This window comes from Malurus melanocephalus, unplaced genomic scaffold (genome assembly GCF_030028575.1).
Source record: "Malurus melanocephalus ecotype Western Australia unplaced genomic scaffold, MMel_1.1 scaffold_3, whole genome shotgun sequence".
NCBI classification, from domain to species: domain Eukaryota; kingdom Metazoa; phylum Chordata; class Aves; order Passeriformes; family Maluridae; genus Malurus; species Malurus melanocephalus.
The window spans coordinates 4,189,189-4,210,028 of NW_026623235.1; the positions used below are offsets into that span (position 1 = coordinate 4,189,189).

The 20,840-nt window shown below is 38.3% G+C and overlaps 1 protein-coding gene across 3 annotated transcripts in view; it reads right to left on the reverse strand.

Annotated features, from left to right (window-relative positions):
• TAF2 (TATA-box binding protein associated factor 2) overlaps positions 1–20,484 on the reverse strand; it is a 62,092-nt gene extending 41,608 nt beyond the window's left edge. Inside the window, exons 1-10 of one of the 3 annotated variants that reach the window (XM_057367967.1) lie at positions 19,774–20,484; positions 18,243–18,296; positions 17,279–17,439; positions 6,832–6,950; positions 5,359–5,500; positions 4,755–4,986; positions 4,245–4,429; positions 3,558–3,671; positions 2,166–2,265; positions 481–566 (exon numbers count right to left, since the gene is read on the reverse strand). In XM_057367967.1, the coding sequence (XP_057223950.1) occupies positions 481–566; positions 2,166–2,265; positions 3,558–3,671; positions 4,245–4,429; positions 4,755–4,986; positions 5,359–5,500; positions 6,832–6,950; positions 17,279–17,439; positions 18,243–18,296; positions 19,774–19,827 (1,247 nt within the window). In that variant the 5' untranslated portion in view covers positions 19,828–20,484. Of the gene's footprint in view, positions 1–480; positions 567–2,165; positions 2,266–3,557; positions 3,672–4,244; positions 4,430–4,754; positions 4,987–5,358; positions 5,501–6,831; positions 6,951–7,946; positions 8,731–17,278; positions 17,440–18,242; positions 18,297–19,773 lie in introns of those variants that run through there. The other 2 variants (XM_057367978.1, XM_057367973.1) reach the window with 2 other exon arrangements.
• Positions 20,485–20,840: the final 356 nt, after the last annotated feature.

The window sequence follows — 20,840 nt, forward strand, 5'->3', positions numbered from 1 at the left end:
AAAAGAAAAATCCAGCCAGTTCACATTGGTATCTAATAGTGTTTCACAGATGACCAATATATTAAGAAATCTCAGCCTAAGACTACAAGGTGATATCTGAGAGTGGAAAGAAAAAAGAGCAAAGAAATAGAAAGCTGGTGATACTGTAAAAATGCCTGAAAATTACTAACCACTCCAGAAATAGCTCACATCAAAATTCTGGGTCCATGTTCTCTCTTATCCTCTAACTAAAAAGTAGTTTCAGAACAGCATTAAAAACATTCATTTTACTTCATTTCCTTTGAGATTCAAATTGAAAGAAAAGTAAACCAAGAGCGATTACAATATACTCAAGATGTACTTTATGAGACTGGTAATACATGCCTTGGGCAGCATGAGACCTTCAGCCTTTGGCCTCATGCTGCACAATGCACCCAAGGCATATATTAATGGCCCCATAAAAACATAGCCTGCAATAACTTGCAGCTAAAAGAAACATACTTGTCTTTCTCTTTTCCTCCTCCGAATATTGGATGCAGTAAAACTCCACCAGTCTTCAGCTCGTATGCCACTATTTGATCTAACTCCTGAGAAGAACAATATACATAAGTAAGCATAATTTTGAAGAGCAGAGAAATCATTTAAAGAAGACAGATAAGTTCTTAATTTTGTTCAAGCCATACTTCCTAATTAAGTTTGTTTACAAAGGGAGAAATATTTTAAAATCAGGGATGTTCCTCAAATGACAAAAATAATAAACCAACAGAAATTAGCAGTTATCCTTGTTTCGGTGCTAGACTCCCCACAATACTAAACTACATTCTAACTAAAGAGTATTATTACTCAATAAATAAGCTGTCTTTGAGAAAAAGAAACAAATGTGATCAGCATTTCATGCAATGAAACAACTATAGACAGACACACATGAGTATGTTAAACACCGATATTACTAAATAAATATATAAATATTTATGTCTGAACCCCGCTCTGCAGTAAGTCTCAATCTGTGTGATGCTGTGCCCATGGTAACATGCAAACTTTAAGGCAGGATGCTCATGAGGGCTTACTGTCACCCAAAAGTCAACGTGAATCAAATTGTGTCAGCTTAAGCACTGGAAATGTAAACTGATGCCTATCTGCAACCTAGTGATAGAGAATTTCCAAATGTTTGTATGCATTGRTATTTATTGATACATATCAACTTACACAATTTCATGTACTGATAATAGATTAAAAGAAGGGCAGAGCTGGAGGCTGTGACAGTAGCACCTCAGTTCTATGTGGACACCTTTATCAACTCATGGGGAACAACATAAGCTGTGCTGCACACAGCACGGAACTCTTACAACAGACCTTCATGCAGGTCTGCTGCTCTCTGCAGCATCCACACCTTTAGCACACCACTGGTGAACACACCACAACACACCACTGGTGAACTGAATGAGCATTAGGCAGGGAAGAATGTGGTAGTGGCTCTCCATGTGAGTGAGGGATGTAAATGAAGAAAGTGGGGTTAGGATTTAATTTTTGGAGCAGGAAGAGTAAGAGAATGTGATGAGAGAAAGATACACATCTTTGTGTGAATAAATGTTACTGGCAAAGAATGAGGAGTCAGTGCTGCTACTACTAGAAAGTACCTGTCTTACAGCATTGCACTTGGAAATGTAAGCTACASACAGAAATTTATTTTCCCAGAAAAGAAAACCCTTCAAACAGGGATTTTTTTATTGTTTCATTACTTCATTTAGTACTGCAATGATACAAAAAGATACCTGAATCACCACTGACCCTAGCTAATACTGGAGCCTTTCTGAGCTATATGGATAGTTATCACAATGTAATAAATCCACCAAATACATATCTTTATGAATCCTACATTCTACACTAAGTATTCCAAAAGTAACATCTTTTTTGACTTTTTTTTTGGTGCAGAAGTCCAAACAAAAAGAGGAAAACTAACTGCACAGAGAGACAATGAAAATTATTATTCATATGTCAGTGACAAAAGTCTATTTGGTTTGTTTACTCTTCCTTGCAGCAAGTGGTAAAAATATTTTAGCTCTAAGTTCTGTCACTACTAAAAAGGTCTTCAGATCGCAATGCAAAGCTGTTTTATTTTCTGGTTTTACACTGTATCTTCTTTGATGCAAAATGTCKGAAAGGTATAGAAAATGGTATGATGTTACCTGTTTAATCCAGTGGCGGTACTCATTAACACCAAAGGTTTTTTTCATCCARAGGCCATAAATGTAACCAGAGATTCCCTTTAGCACCCATTCATCCGACCTATTATAAGAAAGAAACATGAATTATATCACTTCAGAAGATGTTTTGCAAGGGATGGTATTTATGACCAGCTCAAACATAGCGACAAATTTCAAGAGGTTGTATAACTTCTCTAAGTCAACAGAAGTCTGATGAGCTGTGAACCAATTTATGGAACTTGGCACATGGACGGGTGCAATGAAACTGAAAAGTCAGTGAAAACTGAACTTTAACCACAGAAATCCAGATTAAAATATAAAACCAAACTATTTTAGATGAAACAATAATAAACAGGTGGAAACGGACACTAAAATTAAAGCAACTGCTCATCTATATGATCTTGATTTCTTTAYAAACATCTCAATGCAGTGCAGTAGACAACAAGTAGACAAAATGCCTATCTCACAATTTGGTGGACACCCTTTTAAACACATCTTCTGTGAATTATGTTCTCAGAGAGAAAAAATGGACAAAAACTACATCACTGTCATGAACTAGAATCTTAAACAGAAGGATGACATAGCACACAGGGTACCATGAAGTAAATACAACAAGAACATATGAAAATGCAGTCATTATGAAGGATGCAAAAAATTGCCTTCACCACAGAAGGCGGCTAGAAATAAGAAAGARAGCAAGAGAAATTACAACAGCACAAATAYCAATTAAACAACATGYTGATTTCCATTTTTTTAAGGACAARGATACTCTGGGACATAGACTTTTGCCATAAAAAAAAAAAATAATGGGCTACTCATCCCCAAGAGATAGAGTATGCAAAAGGATTTAAAATAAATACTGATCCAAGACTTGTGTAGGAGCCAGTTGGGGAGATTTTCTGAGACATGGAGATACAGCCACCTTAGCAGGCATTTTCCCATTTGACACTAATTTCTGCATTCCTCTCCTTGAACAACTTCTTAATTTATTAGTTCTGTGCTCTACAAGTACTTTGCRTGCAGGTTATACTTCATCATGCACAAAATCTAACAGAAATTGACTGATGATGCGAAAGAGTCTCCCTTCTAAAATCTTCAGGTGCCAAAGCACAATAAAACATTCAGGAAGATATATTCAAGCTATACAACCTTTGGAACTTTTACCTCTCACATTCTCATTCCAAACCAACAAAAAAATACTAATGTATTTTCATTTATTGAGCTGGGTTTATTATTTGTTACTTCTTTCCCCTTGTTTTTGCTTTCTTCTTTTTTGTTTCATTCATTTTTCTAATAAAATGTAATTTGCAAAATCAAATTTGAGCTTCCTAGATCCTCMCCATTTTCTGGAGAATACTATGCTAAAATACTTACCACGACATTCTGGATATGAAACATCCAAAGAACTGCTGGGCCAGGGCCTGTGCCAAGCACCTCCTTGTCARTGGAGTCTCATCTATAATCATTGCACTGTGCAACAGATTTGTGCTGGACCCCCATAAAAAGAAAATAACACAACATGAGCACCAGCTCCAAAGAAACATAAGAGACCTTGCCTTAAAAACCAAAACAAATTAAGTAATTCCCTCACTGTTTTTCCAGTGAGATAGTCAAAGATTTAAAAAAAAATCACCAAACTTAATGCAAGCAGATCTCCTTCTATTATCATCTATACACAACTCTCTGGGTAGAGCCTAAGCAGTTCAACTGGTGAAACTCTCTTGGATTCCTGATAGCCTATTCCAGGTGAAGAAAAATAAAACACAATTAAACTCCTGCACTTAATTTGAGATTAAGTATTTCGTGCATGGCATTTTTAATTTAGAAGGAAAATTACTGCCAGTTTTTTTCTTAAAGTAAATCCAACATCTTTATAACAGATAAAAATGGAAATGGTGTTAAAAGCCTGTAATGTCAATAAAAACAAGCCTTTTCAAACTAGAGAGCCCAAAACTACAAGCTACAAAAATAACTATAGAGTTTCACACATTTCTCAACCGTTTTGGATCTAGAGCTTCTAGGCCTGTGGATTTAGAAGGTGTAATTTTTTCAAATACTAACCTGAAAATACTCATGGATGCATAAGCAGCTACTTCAACATAAGCTTCATCTATAAAAACAGTCTTGAAACAGGAGTATGGATAGCGGCAGGTAAGAATCTCCTCATAAAATTCAAACACCTCATGAAGGTATGATGTGGTATGTTTGAGCAATGGGAGAAGTTGTGGTAAGCAAAAGTGAGTCACCTACAAACAGGAAAATTTGTGACAAGATCTACGAATATATTTAAATACATATACATCAGGTATATTATATAACAGGGAGGATATCCAATTTCAACTACATTCACCTAATAAATTCAAACATAAATGGAATTATTGCTTATTTAAAGACATTTCTTTTGGAGATAAATTTAAACACAGGCACTACCAGACCAGATTTATCATATAACCGTACTCATAAAGGTTGATCTAGACATACCCATTTCTGCATTAATATATACTGAATGCAACATAAAATGTCAGTAATTCTTTAATAAGAAAAGGAGGCTTCCATAACGAAGATTATTACCTCATGCATGTATGGATCAACAAGGATTTCAAAAGGTCCTATGGCCAAGGAGATGTTAGAAGCTGCAGTTGGAATAGTCAGCATGTAATGAAAAGTCTTCTTTCGCATATCATGGGTGTACACAGTTTCCACCAAATCTCCATTTGAAACAGCCACCATTGCAGCATCTACAGTATACTCAAGTTTCCAGGTACACAACTCAGAATACGAATCCACACAAGGAAACCAAAATCTAGGGAAGTTAGGATTAGGGTGCAAAATGGTTAACAATTATAGTTTTTTTCACAAGTGATTTTTCTCTCAAGTTCCAAACTATATCCTTAAATACTTTAAGAATATATGAATGCTAACATACTGACTCCTACAAGACCTTAACTTTAGAAAGCCTTACAAGTCTTTTTGTTGTTCTCTYCTGCTGAGCTATGAAGACTAGACATCCTAATTAGTAGTCATTAGATGCTACTTTATATCGGTACTCTCCTTTCAAGCACAAATTAAGTTTTAGAATGTTTTAAACTTAAAGAATTTGATGAAATTATTTGTATTTTCTACACTCTGAGAATAAATAGGAAATACAAGTATAATACTSAGACAGTTTTCTTACCTTGTAGAATTTTGATAACCACATGAAAAGACATGAGCCCCTCTTTCTGCCATGTTACCATCCATGTTGGGTACCACAAAATGAAGGCCTCCTTTTGGCTGGTCCAGAGAAAAGTTTATGTGCACCTTCAGGACTTTTAACTCTGCAGCAAAGACCAAAGTTGGAGTAAGTATATACAATTTACATGAAAGTTCTTTCAGAATAGTAATTGTGTTTTGGACACAGAAAGAACACAAAGTTCTTTCAAGATTACATGTTTATTTCATTCTCGAGGATTTCCCCATCTACATAAAACACAGATCAAAGCTTAAGTGCAAACTTATGCAAAGCCTAAGTGCAACTTACAGGAGATGARTTTATAAGAATTCTTATTAATTAACAAAAACTGCAATTAGAGTTACATTTCATCTTCTAATTCCCCAACAGTAAAGCATCTTTATACAGACTGTACCCTAACCATGATCTCCTTAGTACCTTCCTGAAATAATTTTCTCCAAAAACTCCATGTAGCAGGCACATTTTTAAAAGACACATTATTGTCACTGGCAATTGCTTAAAATCTCTTATTATAGTTAATGCTCTTCCTGTAACTGAAGTGTCTTTGTTTTCATTTTGTTTCACAGACATCTCAGTGATGAATAGATTGGCAAGAAAAGAAATTCAAGCATATGCTGAAATTTATCCCACAAGTCTCAACATATTTTGACACTCAAACTTTGAAAAGTGAAACGATACGTGTTTGAGTATTTTCCCTGCTASGCTTGCACATAAGGCAACAGGAACTTACACAAAAATGAAAACAAACAAAAGCATCTTTCCGATTAAGGTGCATCTGATAATTTGCATGAGTCAGCCTCATGATAGATTTGTTATTGTTCACTCAGACGTCTCAAAAATCCACAGGAAAAACTGATAAAATCATGCAAGTAATAATACAAGAAACTAGTAAGATCCCTGTAAGAAAATAATCAACACTGGAGAGTAATTTATGAAAACTGTTAACTTATTCCAGGATCTAGTATGTCAGTTTATAAAAGTAGTCTATTTCACCACCAAATCGATTTTAAAATGACCATTTCTCAAAATGAGATAGCATAAAGTCAATACAGCTTTGTAAAAAGATGCATATATAACCTTGTAAATAATTTTCTTTGTTGGATCATGTATATTGTAAGCAACTTCAAAACTACAATTTAGCACCTAGTATACTCCATTACTCCCTCAAATATTCTTATGGGGTCATGAGCACCCAAGAGTATGTTTGTATATGGTGTCAAGAAAYCTTGCAACACTTCATATTACCAAAAAGGGAACATATTTTTCAGACTTCAAGTGGAAAAAGGAAAGTAATCATAAATTCATAAAACTATGTAACACTAATTCTATTTATTTAAACCTATTATCTTCCCAAGCTAATTTGAAGCTGACAACTCTATGACATCTTAAATKAAGCTTTCAGTATGGTCTCTTTACCATCAACGTGTTTCCACAGCTCCGAGGGAACCTTAATGCAGAGTTCTCCATTTCCAGCATCTGGGTCCACAGCACTGACTGCGGCAGCATAGGCATTGGAAAAATAGTTGAGATTCCTCCTGTCAGAAATACCCAGTTAATTCTTAAAGTGCAGTTGTACTGAATCACAAAAAACTTTGGAAATTAAGACAATTTCTATACTTAAAGGTGTATACTAAAATTYCTATACTTCAAGGTGTATGTTCAACCAAGTGTTTTGTTTTGTTTTCAAAGGATTGAAAGAGAAAAGGAGTGAAGATTAGATTTCAAAAACCAGAACTTAAAATATGGCTCTTGCAGAAGAGATCTGTGATCAAAAAGACTTAAGCAGTAATAATTCCCAATAAACTGAGAAATGCTCAGCATTCTTTTCTTGCTAGTGAGAGTAATATTTACATTTACTGGAACAGAAATGAAAAATTCTGGGTTTTATTCTGGATGAAGTTTACATCTTTATTTCAAAGTTCTGTCTTGAAGATCTGCTTCCTCATATATTGCAGTYTTGCTCTTACCTTGCTTTTTCTAAATGTAGCAAGATTTTAGCTTGGCAATGGTATTTTTCCCCTTTAGTGTGATGAATTGGAATAGGGCTTTTTTAATGCACTTGTAAATATCACATAAAAGACCTTAACACACAAACACAGAAATACGTKATATAATTTTTAGTTTCTAGTTATATTAGAACACTCTTCTTTTTTTTTAAAGTGTACCATAATTTATTTAAGATGCAAACACAATTTTTTGTAATCAGGTTTAAACAACTATGTATTAGCTGCTCATTAACTGCTCTCTTCAKTCCAAATTCATATAATTACTTCAGTTATGACTTAGATTAATTGTTTTCTACTGAAATGATCAGGAACAAGGATATGTCTACTGTTAAAAGTACTTATGAGCAAGAAGTTACCTTATTATTTAATGTGATTATATTTAGCTACTGGAGGATTACCAGCCAAGTTCAAAAATAACCCTGTTTTTACAGCTTTAGTTTTTATACTTTTCCAAAATTGAAAAGSTGCAATAAGATCTTCCCAGAGCCCTATCTTCTCCAGGCTGAACAACCCCAACYCTCTCACCCTTTCCCCACAGATAGGTGTTCCATCCCTCTTATCATCTTTGTGGCCTCCTCTGGATGTGCTCCAACAGGTCCATGTCCTTTCTGCACTGAGGAACTCCAAACTGGATGCAGCACTGCAGTTGGGGGTCTCATACAGGTGAAGTGAGGGGCAGAATCCCTCGCCCGGCTGCCCACTTTGCTGGTGATGTAGGCCAGGACACCAGGGGCTTTTTGGGATGTCGATGTACATTATCAGTTCATGCTGAGCCTCTCATCCATCAGCACCCTGAAATCTTTCTCCACAGGGCTGCTTGCAATCCKTTCATCCCYCAGCCTGCACTGGTACTGGGGGTTAGAGCTGTCCTGACCCAGGTGCAGAAATACTGCACCACAGTGGAGTAAATGAYTTTCGGCTGGGGACTCCACCTTCCATGGAATCTGAAGCCCACACAAAGCAGACATGATCTCATTTCACGATTTTGCTTTCATCTAACCATTCTCTATTCACTACCCAGAGAGAAAACAACTCAAATTACAGTACCTTGGTTGGAAGAAATGTAATTAACAATGCCACCAGCACCATTCTCTAAGTCTAGGTATGTCAAACACTATGCTTAATATTGCTATTCTTCCACATATAAAAAAACTTTGCTAAAACACTGAAATATATTGAGAACATATTTTTATGTAGTTCTTCATCTTTGGCAATAATAGTGCACAAATTCCCTGGCACCACTACCAAGACCAAGAATGTCAGGAGCAGTAAACTTTTCTACTTTGCTCACAAGCTTCTGAAAATCGGACACATAAAAACACACAAATCTGAAGTTTTAATAAATTTTTTTTTTCCTTTTTTCACAGCTGAAATGTACCTAAAGGTAGGACATAGTGCCAACAAGTTTTAAAAGCAAAAAATCGAATTTGTGCACTCGAATATTCTATAACTTCAGGTATGGCTCCAGAACAATTCAAAGCCATCTAAATCCCAGCTGATGTGCTGTCTCCGAGTCTCACTCACGCATTCCTACTACCTGACCCACTATGGAAACTACTGTTCATCTGACCCTGCAGAGATGCAGCTGAAAATGTCAAAGGGAAAAGAAGTGTCAAYGGAAAAATAAGTCCTTTCTTTCAAATCAGGCAGCTTTCAGCTGTTTTATTTCCCTGATCTGTCATACTGAGGGTCTGAAGAACCCCCCTAAGCAAAGTTGCTTTGAGCTATTCTCAAATAACATCCTAGAAAGGCAAACAAATACCACCAGAAAAAAATCTAATTGAAAAACAGACTGCATGACTAAGAATAATCAGTAATTAAAAAAAAACTAGCAACAGAAAACAACAGTTAAATTCTRTTACATTGTAAAGTCTCAAAGTTTTCAACTCCAATCCAAACTGGTTTTGAAAATTAACTATTATTGCTAGAGAATTCCTTTCCWATACATGAGTGAGAATTTGTTCAAAATTCAAGGATCACCATGAGCTTCTGGCTACACTTAAAACATCAGTGGGTTCACAGACAGGAAAAGGTTATGATTTTACAGCAAAGAAGGTAGACTCCAGAGCTTAACATTTTATAGAAAACAAGTCTATCCTGATATTTCTAGTTTTGTGAAGTGTTCCAATTCAACTGGGTGATTCATTGTAAAAGGAATCCATTAAAAGCTTAGTACTACAGATTAATCTCTCTTTCAACCTTAAAATAGGTTGAACTACTCTTGATAAACTGGATACGAACATTTTAAGAAAAACAGAGCACATGCCAAAATTCACAGCCCAAGGACTAATAATAAATTTTCCAAACATATAGATRTTTCATTAATAAGGCAATGACCTGAATCTTTGTCATGCTGAAAAACCTAATTTTAATTTCTGACCAAGTTTAAGGCTTTGTCATCTTTTTTCAAAAGTTGTCTACACTTTTGTGTCATGATTTAGGAATTCTCCCATTTAGTGTTTCCACTGAAACTACTTCACACCATGTGCCACTTGATCTCCCCTCCCTTCCCCTSTGGTGGGCTGGAGAAGAAAACTGGAGCCACAAAAGGCAAAGTTTATGGATTGAGATAAGAACAATTTACCAGACAGAKCAATGAAATAAGACAAGGAATAGTAACAACAGTACTAATGACAATGTGTACAAGAAAAGAGGCAAACAATTCACATGGTATTGCTGACCCCCATGRTAAACTCCTGAACATATCTGACTCCTCTGCCATGCTATGGCACCCAGAAGTGAGCCCTTTCCCTATCCCTGGAAGATGACGTGTGKTGGTATAGAATAATCTCCAGGTCCTAGTCATGCTCTGCTCCTGGTTATTRCAAAAACTACCCCTATCCTGGCCAGAATCAGGATCTATCTACCTCTTACTGTCAACATCATGTCCAAATCCTACACTTTTCAACTATACATACATACATATATACATATCAAATTATTGTCACAGTCAATGGCCATCTCTCCAACACCTCTGTTGGAGGTTCATTAGTCCATGCATGTTCTATCCATCCTAAATGTCTTTCAGGGCAGCAGAGCTGCTGTGCTATCAGCTGGCTGTAAGCTGTATCAAGCACTCATGACTGSTGTAACTGGAGCAATCCATACTAATTTTCCATGGTGGTTATGACATAGAGTGGCAGTATTATATAGTTTAACATTACAGGCTGTCCTTACCCAAAATCAAATCCCYTTGAGGTGCATATCATCCTTCCCCATYCRTCTGCACTACCCACCAAGAGCACYCAGGTCCTKGAGCAAAAACAATCCCACAGATGGGTTTGACTTTTCTTGAGGCAGGACTCATCCAAAGTGTCTTCCCTAACACATTTCTCACATACACCACAGGGGYTTTATCCCCTTGTACAGTATATGGGAATCTTCATTGGGCAGAGCCAGCTTAACTGTTAGAGCCTCTAGTGTTAACCAAGCACCTGGCCTTGACTCAATGTAGGAAGGTGGAAGTTCCAAACTCAGGTTCCACTACCCATTGCTTTCAATGTGGTTTTTAACAGTCCATTGTACCACCCAATTTTCCCAGAGGCTGGTGCATAACAGGGAATATTGACCCACTCAGTACCACGCTCTCCGGCCCAGGTGTCTATGAGGCTGTTTCTGAAATGAGTCCAGCTGTCCGAATCAATTCTTTCAGGGATGCCATGTTGCCACAGGACTTGTTTTTCAAGGCCCAGGATGGTGTTCTCAGAGGTGGTGTGAGGCACTGCGTGCATCTCCAGTCATTCAGTGGCTACTTCCATCTTCTTAGCACGCAGCGCTTGCCTTGGGGGGTTTGCAGAGCATGATGGGATCAACCTGCCAGGCCTCCCCATGTTTCTGTTTTGACCATCATCCACCACACCACAGAGGCTTTACCCACTTRGCCTGCCTGACTCCAGTGCATGTTGCACAGTTATGGATAACCATGGTTAAGTCCATCCCACAATTATGAGCCCATCTSTATATTGCATCTCTTCCCTGATGACCTGAGGCATCATGGGCCCACCAAGCCAGAAATAMTTCACCCTTATGTTGCCAATCCAGACCCACCTGAGACACTTTAATCTTGGCAGTTTTATCCACCCTTTCATTGCAACACTTTTCACCAACCTGACTCTTGGGTACCAGTATATAACGTAATTCTGCAGCCAACTTCTCTACCTGGGCAGTGGTATCGTACCACAATTCAGCAGCCTAGATGCATTTACCTCTGTGCTGCCAATTGGTCTTTTTCCATTGTTCCAGCCACCCCCACAGAGCATTTGCTACCATCCATGAGCCAGTGTAGAGGTGGAGTGTTGGCTACTTTTCTCACTTAGCAACGCCCAAAGCCACCTGGATGCTTTCAGCTCTGCAACCAGGCTTGATCCACCTTGTTCATCTATGAGCTATCTCTCTTCATCAAGAGCTTCTATGATTCATGGCATAGGACTCGATACAGCAGCTTTCAATTTGCGATGTAGCCCTATGATACAGCAGGAAGAGTCAGTAAAGAGACCCTGTCACTTAGCATTTTCTGGTAGCGGATTGTATGGTGAGGCCTCCTCAGCATGTGTCACCTTTTCCTCCTCYKMTGATGATGACAGTCCGAAATTTTCACCCTCAGGCCAGTTTGTGATGATTTYCAAGATCCCCAGGCGRCTGGGATTTCCTGTATGAGCTCGCTATGGTGSGATCAGCACCATCCATTTACTCCATGTAGCATCGGAGTTGCAGGGACTTTCCCTTTGAACATCAGGCAATTATCTCTGGCCCTGTTTCTTCCTCCTGTTGTGAGGGCCCTCTTCCTCTTCATCCCTCATCAACTGAAYTGATTTTGTCTTGGATTTCTTCTTCTGTATAGGKGTGACTGGTACTGGCAYAGGTTGYTCCTCTGGTGCAGCTGCAGTTTGAGTGGCCTCAGTGCCTGTTGGTCTGCTTTCCTTAACATCCAAAGGAAATTTAAAATTCTCAATTGCTGTTGTAAGGCATGAAGGAGAAAAAGGGGGTGAAAAGCTAGGGAAAATCATCCTCCCYCATTCTCCCCAGACTGGGTACAGTTATTAATGGACTCCCAAAGGTAGCAACTGAGGTAAGGGTAGGAGARCAACRCTGAACACACATCCCAAATGACCCTCATTGTCCTTGATGTTATATCATAACCTATCCCACAGTACACCAACAAAGCAATCCTGATCCCTCTCCCCACTCTGAAAAAAAGCACCATGATGGGCACATAAWGCATATACAGAAACACATACAAGGYTAGATAGCACAACCACTTGAMCAGATCAAGACAGTGTGACCAGTGGCTCCATATCTAACACTACAAATGTTTCAATGAAATTTGTTGTTATCTCAACCCTTCATGCCCAACCTGGGCCCCACATAATGCTGTCCTGGTTTAGGAATGGTACTCCCCCATTCAGTGTTCCCATTTAGACACTCCAAACCACAGGCAGCTTGATTACTGACCCCACCCCCTTGGGGTCAGAGAGGTGAATTGAAGGCACAAAACGTAAAGATCACAGGTTGAGATAAGGACAATTTACTGGAAACAGCAATGAAGTAAGAACATAAACAGTAACAGCAACAATACTAATTACAGAGTGTAGAAGACGCAAACAATTCACACACTGCTCACCCTGCAGAAACACCCACTCCCTGAAAATACCTGACTGCTCCCTCCCACCACACTATGTGACCCCAAAGCAAGCCCTTCCCCCATCCATGGGAAATGATGTGAGGTGGAATAGAATAATCTTCACATTTTAGCCTTCCCCACTCTTGACTACTGCAAAAATTARCCCTGTCCTGGCCAGGACACTTKGTTTATTTYGAACRAAGTGTATCRTGAACTTTCAATTAGAYACRCATCATTTCAASGGAAATAAAGGCTATTTATTGCAGCAAGGCAACACACACTCAGTCCACCAGAAATGTTCCTATTTTGTGCAAAGGCTAAAGGCTTGATCATTGACTTCTCAGAAGAACAAATAYTGCAAGACAGACATGCCCTGAAGGCTACCACATTGCTCTCTTTCACAGCTTACTACTACTTGTAACTTAAGCAACAGTGAAGTCAGAGGATATCAAAACACCTTCATATTTGTAATGTTTAAATACTACAGGCTTCAAGCTAAAAAAAAAAAAGCAAAATTAACTGGTAATGCACAGGAAAGCATTATGTGCACATTAGCTAGCTGTATAAAAACATAACTTCCTTTACACAGAAATAACATTAAAATGCAACAGCTTCTGGTTGCAATCTAGGCATCCTACAAACATAAGCAGGCACAGCAGGATCATCACAAACTTCACTTATCACAGATCAAAACACTGCATCGAAACTCCAAACTTTTCCTGCACTTATTTAACAGTTTACAATCTCACCCATAAGATTAAGGGAAAAAAACCCCATCTTTGCCAGTTTTAAATAAACAGGGCTGAGATACAAGCAGTTGTCTCAGTATTCAGAATACGCACTGAGATTTCTACACAGTATAGCACAGAAAAGGGAAACTCATTTCTCTCACACTGACAGAATCGAGAAAGCAACAATTTACAAGGAAAAGAARGATGAGTAGGATAGCTATAATATTCAAAACCAGCAGCCCTAAAACAGACATTCTCCAACACTATTTGCAGTCCTCACCAGAGTTGAAATTCTTCTCAAAAGCACGAACAAAAGGGGATTCTCTGCCATCTTGCATACACACAGTGAAGCAACGTGAATTATTCCATAGCTTACACCACTGTTAAGTGTTTGCTCAGTCAGGAAGAAAGTGACTGCACTATCACCTATTCTGATATGAAAAAGCCATGTCTACCTGAAGGAAATTACAAGATAAAAGTCTGACTTTATTTCTAGGTAAGCCTTTAAAAATTCTCTCCCTTGTTATCTGAATTTATAGTTTGGGGGCTAAAACCTAATAGTACTATTTGAATTGAAAACAAGTAGAGTATTTCAATTCAGAACACCAAGAGGTGATCTCACATCTCACAAAGATGTAGCAAAGAACATCACAGAGAGGCAGACATAATTGTTTGTCATACATACAGCTGAATTTCTTAACCCTTTTAACTGTTTTCTTGCATGCTAAAATTTGCACAACATAAYAGTGAACCATTTCTCTTAACCTCCTATCAGCAAACATAATCCTTCAAGTCASAGATGTAGCAAGTTTTCTAATCTTTACTCCATGCAGAGTTTTCCATTAACAGAATTCTGTTGCTAAATAAGGGAGTAAGAATTCTTCAAATTATTTTAACTCTGATAAAAAGATAGGAAAGTGTCCATCAAATTAAAAACTTTTCTACATATTCATGCCCCAGATCAACTATTTGGAAAAAAGTTCTTCACAGAAAAGACTGCAAAGCATTGGAACAGACTGCCCAGGGAAGCGGTGGAGTCACCATCCCTGGAAGTGATGAYGTTTYAAAAAACAATTGGACATGGCACCTCAAGACATGATTTAATGGGTGYTGGGTTGACAGTTGGACTTGATGATGTTATGGGACTTTTCCAACTTCAACRCTTCTATGATTTTATGTGCTCTTTTAGAAAACAACATCTAAAAAACTAAAAGCATAATCATAACAAACTAAGATTTTTGTATACAAAATCTGGTAACTTGAACTTATATTTACTACACACCACAGGAAACAACAAAGCTTGAAAACAAAATATATAAAATAAACGGATTGCCAAGAACCATCTTAATTTCATATTTTTAACTTGTTTAGCAGACTACTTAAGAAAACTGTGCAAAAAGTAACTAACCCTGTAACATCAGAAACAAACCATCATGTCTAATCTGTGTGCCRTTCAAAATAATTGCTGCAGCTAGTTCAGCTGCAAGAGTACAAAGGACATCATTAAATTTGCCATAACAAAAGAGAATTTGGAAGAGATGACCAGATGATTAGATGTAAAGGCTACTACAAACCACTGTTTSAAGAAGCAATTCTTTGTAAAAGAAGAGCAGAGGGAACACACTGATGATTTTTTTAAGTACTAATTCTAGAGCTTTTAGATTTCTAGTATTTGTTTGCAATCCTGCCTTAAGAGCAAAGATGGTATATTTAACTAACCAATCGAGACCAGGTATTTCAATGGAAAAAYACATCTAACTTCATCTAGTACTTTGTAACTCATGTTGCCTTTAACTTCTGAGATAGAGAAAGAGGCATATTCATTTTTTGTTATGAATATTTGGTGACCTCTGTCTTTCATAACTGTGAATAACAAAGCGTATATGAAATACAGAGATTTTCTATTAAGTTTGAATAGCTTGAACAAAAAAAMCCTCACTTACACCACAACATGACAGAATTATCTCTCCTAATCTCTTTTCAACATAATGGAGTGCTCACTGATAATTTTAAATGCTGCTCCTTTCCCACATCTTCCAGAAGTTACACAGGATTCCAGTTATTACAGAATCACAGAATGGCTGAGGTTGGAAGGGATTTCTGAAGGTCTTCTGGTCCAAGCCCTCAGCTCCAGCAGGGTCACCTACAACCAGCTGCTCAGGAGCATGTCCAGATGATTCAAGTATTTCCAAGGATAGAGATTCCACAGTGTCTCTGAGTAAATTATCTTAGTGCTCAGTCACCCTCACAGTAAAAACTGTTTCTTGATGCTCAGAGGGAACCTCTGTTTCAGTTTGTGTGCACTGCGCACCTGTCAGTGGACGTAAGTTAAAATACATGAAATTGTAGCAGAATACAAGCAAATGCTTTTTATTGTAATGGTAACCAATACTGGAGCAGGTTGCCTGGAGAAACTGCAGAGATTCCAYCCCTGAAGATATTTAAAACCCAAACAGACACAGCCCTGTGCAACCTGCTCTATCTGACCCTGCGTGAGAAGGGAGTTGGACTAGGTGAATTTAGTAAGTCTTTTGCAGCCTAAAGGACTCTGTGACTCATTTCCTATCAGCTGCTATCAAACATGTACAACACTTTCAACAGAAATTTTTTAACAATTCAGCAAGTTACAAATTCAGCCAAGACAGCCAAAAGAAGGTGTGTGTATATGACCCTAAGTTGCAGCAAATCAAAAGAGAATACTTGGAGAAAAAATTTGCCCATCATGCTCTCACCAAAAATCAAACAGCTACAAGATTTTTTGCTAAAGCCCCTTCCTGTATCAGTTCCCSAAAGCAAGCAGGAATCCACATTTTTAAACTTATTCTTCAATACCAGATGRTGAAGAAATTTGAAACTTTTCCTTTCAAATTTTAAAGTGAGTTCAGGTAGCATTCTGGGACTTATACTGTTATCTACAGCAAAAAATACTGATTTCTTAGGAAAGGCCAAAAGCTTTACTTTCTAGCTCTTAATGATCTAGAATCCTTGCAAAGAGGATTCTGAATTTTTGACATAACGAGCAATAGCGTCAACAACAAAAAAATCAAGTCACGAAGCAAACAATTACAGAATTAATATACTCAAGTGRTTCAGTATCAACACTCAAAGAAAATTTCATAACTGATACAAATTCGGTGTCCTATATAAACTGACACTGTTTCTGCAAACTGAATTATTGAAGCTCTTGCATAACTGATGAATAAAGGAATACAGAGTCTTGCATGAGCACACAGTTCAAATCCAAGGCATTTTTCCCCCCAAAGTACTTTATAGAAAATTTTTTGATACTTTGACATGATAATACAAAGATACCTTAGTAAAATAAATTCCAAAGAAGAACAGTGTAAGAGTCAAAATTATTGCCAAAATACTTCTCCAAAATTAAGGCACCATACCAAAAGTTACCATTAGGAAATTACCAGGTAAAACACAACAGTAAATTAGAACAGATTATGCTTAGGAACAACAGAGAACACTACATCTGCAGTCTTAAACACACCACTTACTGCTTTGACTCATGGTGACAAACCTCCAGCGTTGGATCATTATAGATGAAAGCTGCTTCTAAATCATTGACTCTCACTCTGTAAATCCGGCATTGTTTACTGTTCAGCTTGATTCTGTTCAGGTTTGCAACTGTGGGAAATATTGTCAGCTCCACATAACCCTATAAAAACACAAACCAAAATAATCTGTAAAATCCTTATCAACTCAAAAACTAGAGTTATAAAAATTATTATTAATACAATTCAAAGAAAATAACTTGTATAAAGGTACTTTCATATTTAAAAAGGAAAATGTTTTGCTCTTCAATGTCTAGATTTTTTTCATGCTGTTTAACAGGTGAATTTTCACAGCTGTGAAATAAAACAAAACAATTCAACTTGACTGATAATCACTGATTGTGATGACTGATAATGACTGATCGTTTTACTGTAAAGAATTTGCCTCTGTTGACAAGATGTCAAGTTACTAGCATCACTATGTTGTAGGCTTCGGTATCTGAACTTGAGACAGGGATTCTTAAAACCTAAGCAGAACCCATTTAAGCAGATATCAACACTGACAAAGACCATCAGGGACTTTAGGCCTGAAATTATGCTAGTCTCTTCAAGGCMCAAGTGAACTCACATACAAGCTAGAAAACTCTGTAAGTCTATCCCTAACATCACCTAACACTCTGTGAGCATGAATTCTGAACTGCAAATTGCTCTGTAATATGATTTACAGCAGCAACCTTCATTTAGACAGCTTTTTCTTACACAGATAAAAGTGTTCACAATTAAAACCTATTTTATTTGATTCATCTCAAGCAATGACAGATTTAAGAGAAGCATCAGATTACAAAGTATAACAGATGAAGTACCTGAACAGCATAATTAGCTGGTGAATGCAGTTTTTCCCTCTAAAAGCATAAGGAAAACTCAGACATTTAATTTCTACTTTCCCACTTTATTAAAAAATACTTACTACAACAGACTTTCTCTGAAAGTTTATGTTGTTGATACAAACTACCTGATGAGTTGTGCTGAAAAAAAAGAAAATAAAAGTAAAGTTTTGCACAAATGACRGCATTTAAAATAGTACTTTTAACCTAGTTTAATAGAGAGCCACACAGAATATAAGTACATGTAGGTAAATACTGCATAGAGAATATATTTACATTTAAACAATTAATCATTGTCTCAATCTCTTATGTGGTCTAAACATAGTAATTAATAGAAGTTGCCCACAATGTCAGGAAAGTTCMAAAAAAACCCCACAGTATCACACCAATATGAATATTACTGGTAATACAGGAAATTAATAAAATCATTTTTGAACATCACTTATCTGTATATAAAAATAAAGAAYTAAAAATAGCAGAGTGTCATGGTCTAACACTGAAGTGATGTGTGGTACCAGTAATGGCATACAGCCATAATAACACTTGCAATCAGAGACCTGTGGAAAGTTACCTGGGGAATCAACACTCGTACATAATTTATGTAAGCAGGTATCACAATTAAAAGATATAGTATGTGCTTTTACAATTAGCATGCCCCACGAACTTATTCTTTAAACTAATCGTGATATATTAATAAAGATGGTTTTTTTAATATAGTCAAATGCATCTGCTTAATTTTTGACTGATGTAACTTTAGTGTGTTTAGTACTCACTTTGAGTGATGTAACATTACTCCTGGTAAACAAAACTCTGATTTAAAAGGTGGAAGATAAAATAATTCCAACTTTAAACCGGTATAAGTTATTTCTACATATTTCTCTGTACTTGGAGGCATCTTTACAGTAGTGAAATTCATAACTCAAGATAAAACCTTGGAATAACTCAACTACTACAGCACATCAACATTTATTTGCACATACCCTGTGCATTACAAAGTGACATTGCTTCAGATGAGATAAAATTTGATAAAAATCCCAGAAAGAAAATTACACCTAAAAATGGATTCAGACATTACCTACATTCAAATGTATATAAGAAGACTGACTCTACTTAGAAATACACTTGTGTAACTCATWTAGAAAGGARTCAAGGAGGTATAAAGATGCACTGAAATCCATCACCAACTGCTCTGCAGCTTGGTTACAACCCAAATAGTGAATGTGTAAAGATGACAATTTTTTTAACAAAGCTGCTTGCTGCAAATGCAAGCATTTTYTATACATAAAATTGCCCTTAAGTCAAAAAGGCTTTTTGACACAGAAGTAAGTATGGAACATTGCAGTATGATCTTTGGTACTGAAACTGTGTGGAGGAATGTCCAAGGTTTGAAGAGCATAATGTAAAGATCTTCTGAGACTGAATGGTTGACAGACTCACTGCCCATGAGTAAGTCCATTTACACAATAAAATATACATCTGCAACACCCATTTTCTTAATGCAAGCTACACCACAAGCWACAGCTCCAACTTTCTTAGGCAAATCATTACTAATCAGCCTGTTTTAATGTGCATTTCAAAGTTTCAAGTATAGCAACTTAAAAAAATGGATACTTATAATTTATATGGTCTTGGGCTTTCAAATCCTTTGTCTCCTTTCTTCCTATTCATTCTGAACCGCAGCACTAAACACACACTGCTGACCGTCAGACAGGCATCAACATCATTCTCGTTCAATGGGTCCCTCGATTTTTCCCCGTGTCACGTCGTRTTTGATCACTCATCTCCTCAGCTGATGCGCGACCCCCAGCAGTCAGGAACCTTCAGCTCGAATGTGCACCATCGTTACAGCACCACCAAAGCCCAGTGTTTGCACATAACCTTCTGTGAGCGCACACGCAGCCCCTCTGTCCGCTGCGGGTACGGTACCAGTCCGGAGGCGCTTCTTCCCCGCGGGAACTGCGGAACCCGACGGGATCAGCGGATGGTGGCGGCGGGAGCTGCGGAATCAGGAGGGCCACAGCCGGGCAGGCACCGGTGTCCGCGCTCCCGGGAGCGCCAGCGGGGACAGCGCCGTCCGCTGARAGCCGGAAGAGGTGCCAGGGGTTGAGCGGGCCGGGCGGGGGCCGGGCCGGGCCCGGGGCAGCGTCGGCCCCGCGGGTCTCCCTCAGCAGCGCGCCCGCCGCGCCCCAGCCGTGCGCGGCCCTGCCACAGCCGCCGCCATCTTGCCGCTCACCTCCGACCCCGCGGGTGAGAGGTCACGGCCCCATTAATTGAGCTCCATCGCTTTAAGGCGGAAAAGACTTTTGGAGTCTTGCTTTTTCAGAGGGGTGGCGCAGAGATGGCGGCAGCAGCCGGAGAAAAAAAATTAAAAAAAAAAAAAGAAAAAGAAAAAGAATAAACCCTCCAAAAGCCAGGAGAGGGGCGGGGCCGTGGCCCCGTGCGCAGGCGCACGGCGGGCGCGGCTCGCGCAGGCGCGGGCTGGGCCGGGGCCTGGAGAAGGCGGGAAAGGGCGGCGCGAGCAGCGCGGGCTCGGCCATTGCCGCGCGAGTCGGGTGAGGGGCGGCACCGCTCGAGTCCCGGCACACAGCCCGTGGGGGTCTGCTTTTCATAACCGAGATTGCTCTATTATTAGTAAGTTTAGGTTTGTCTATTTTATGTTAAAATAAATGCATCAAAGAAAC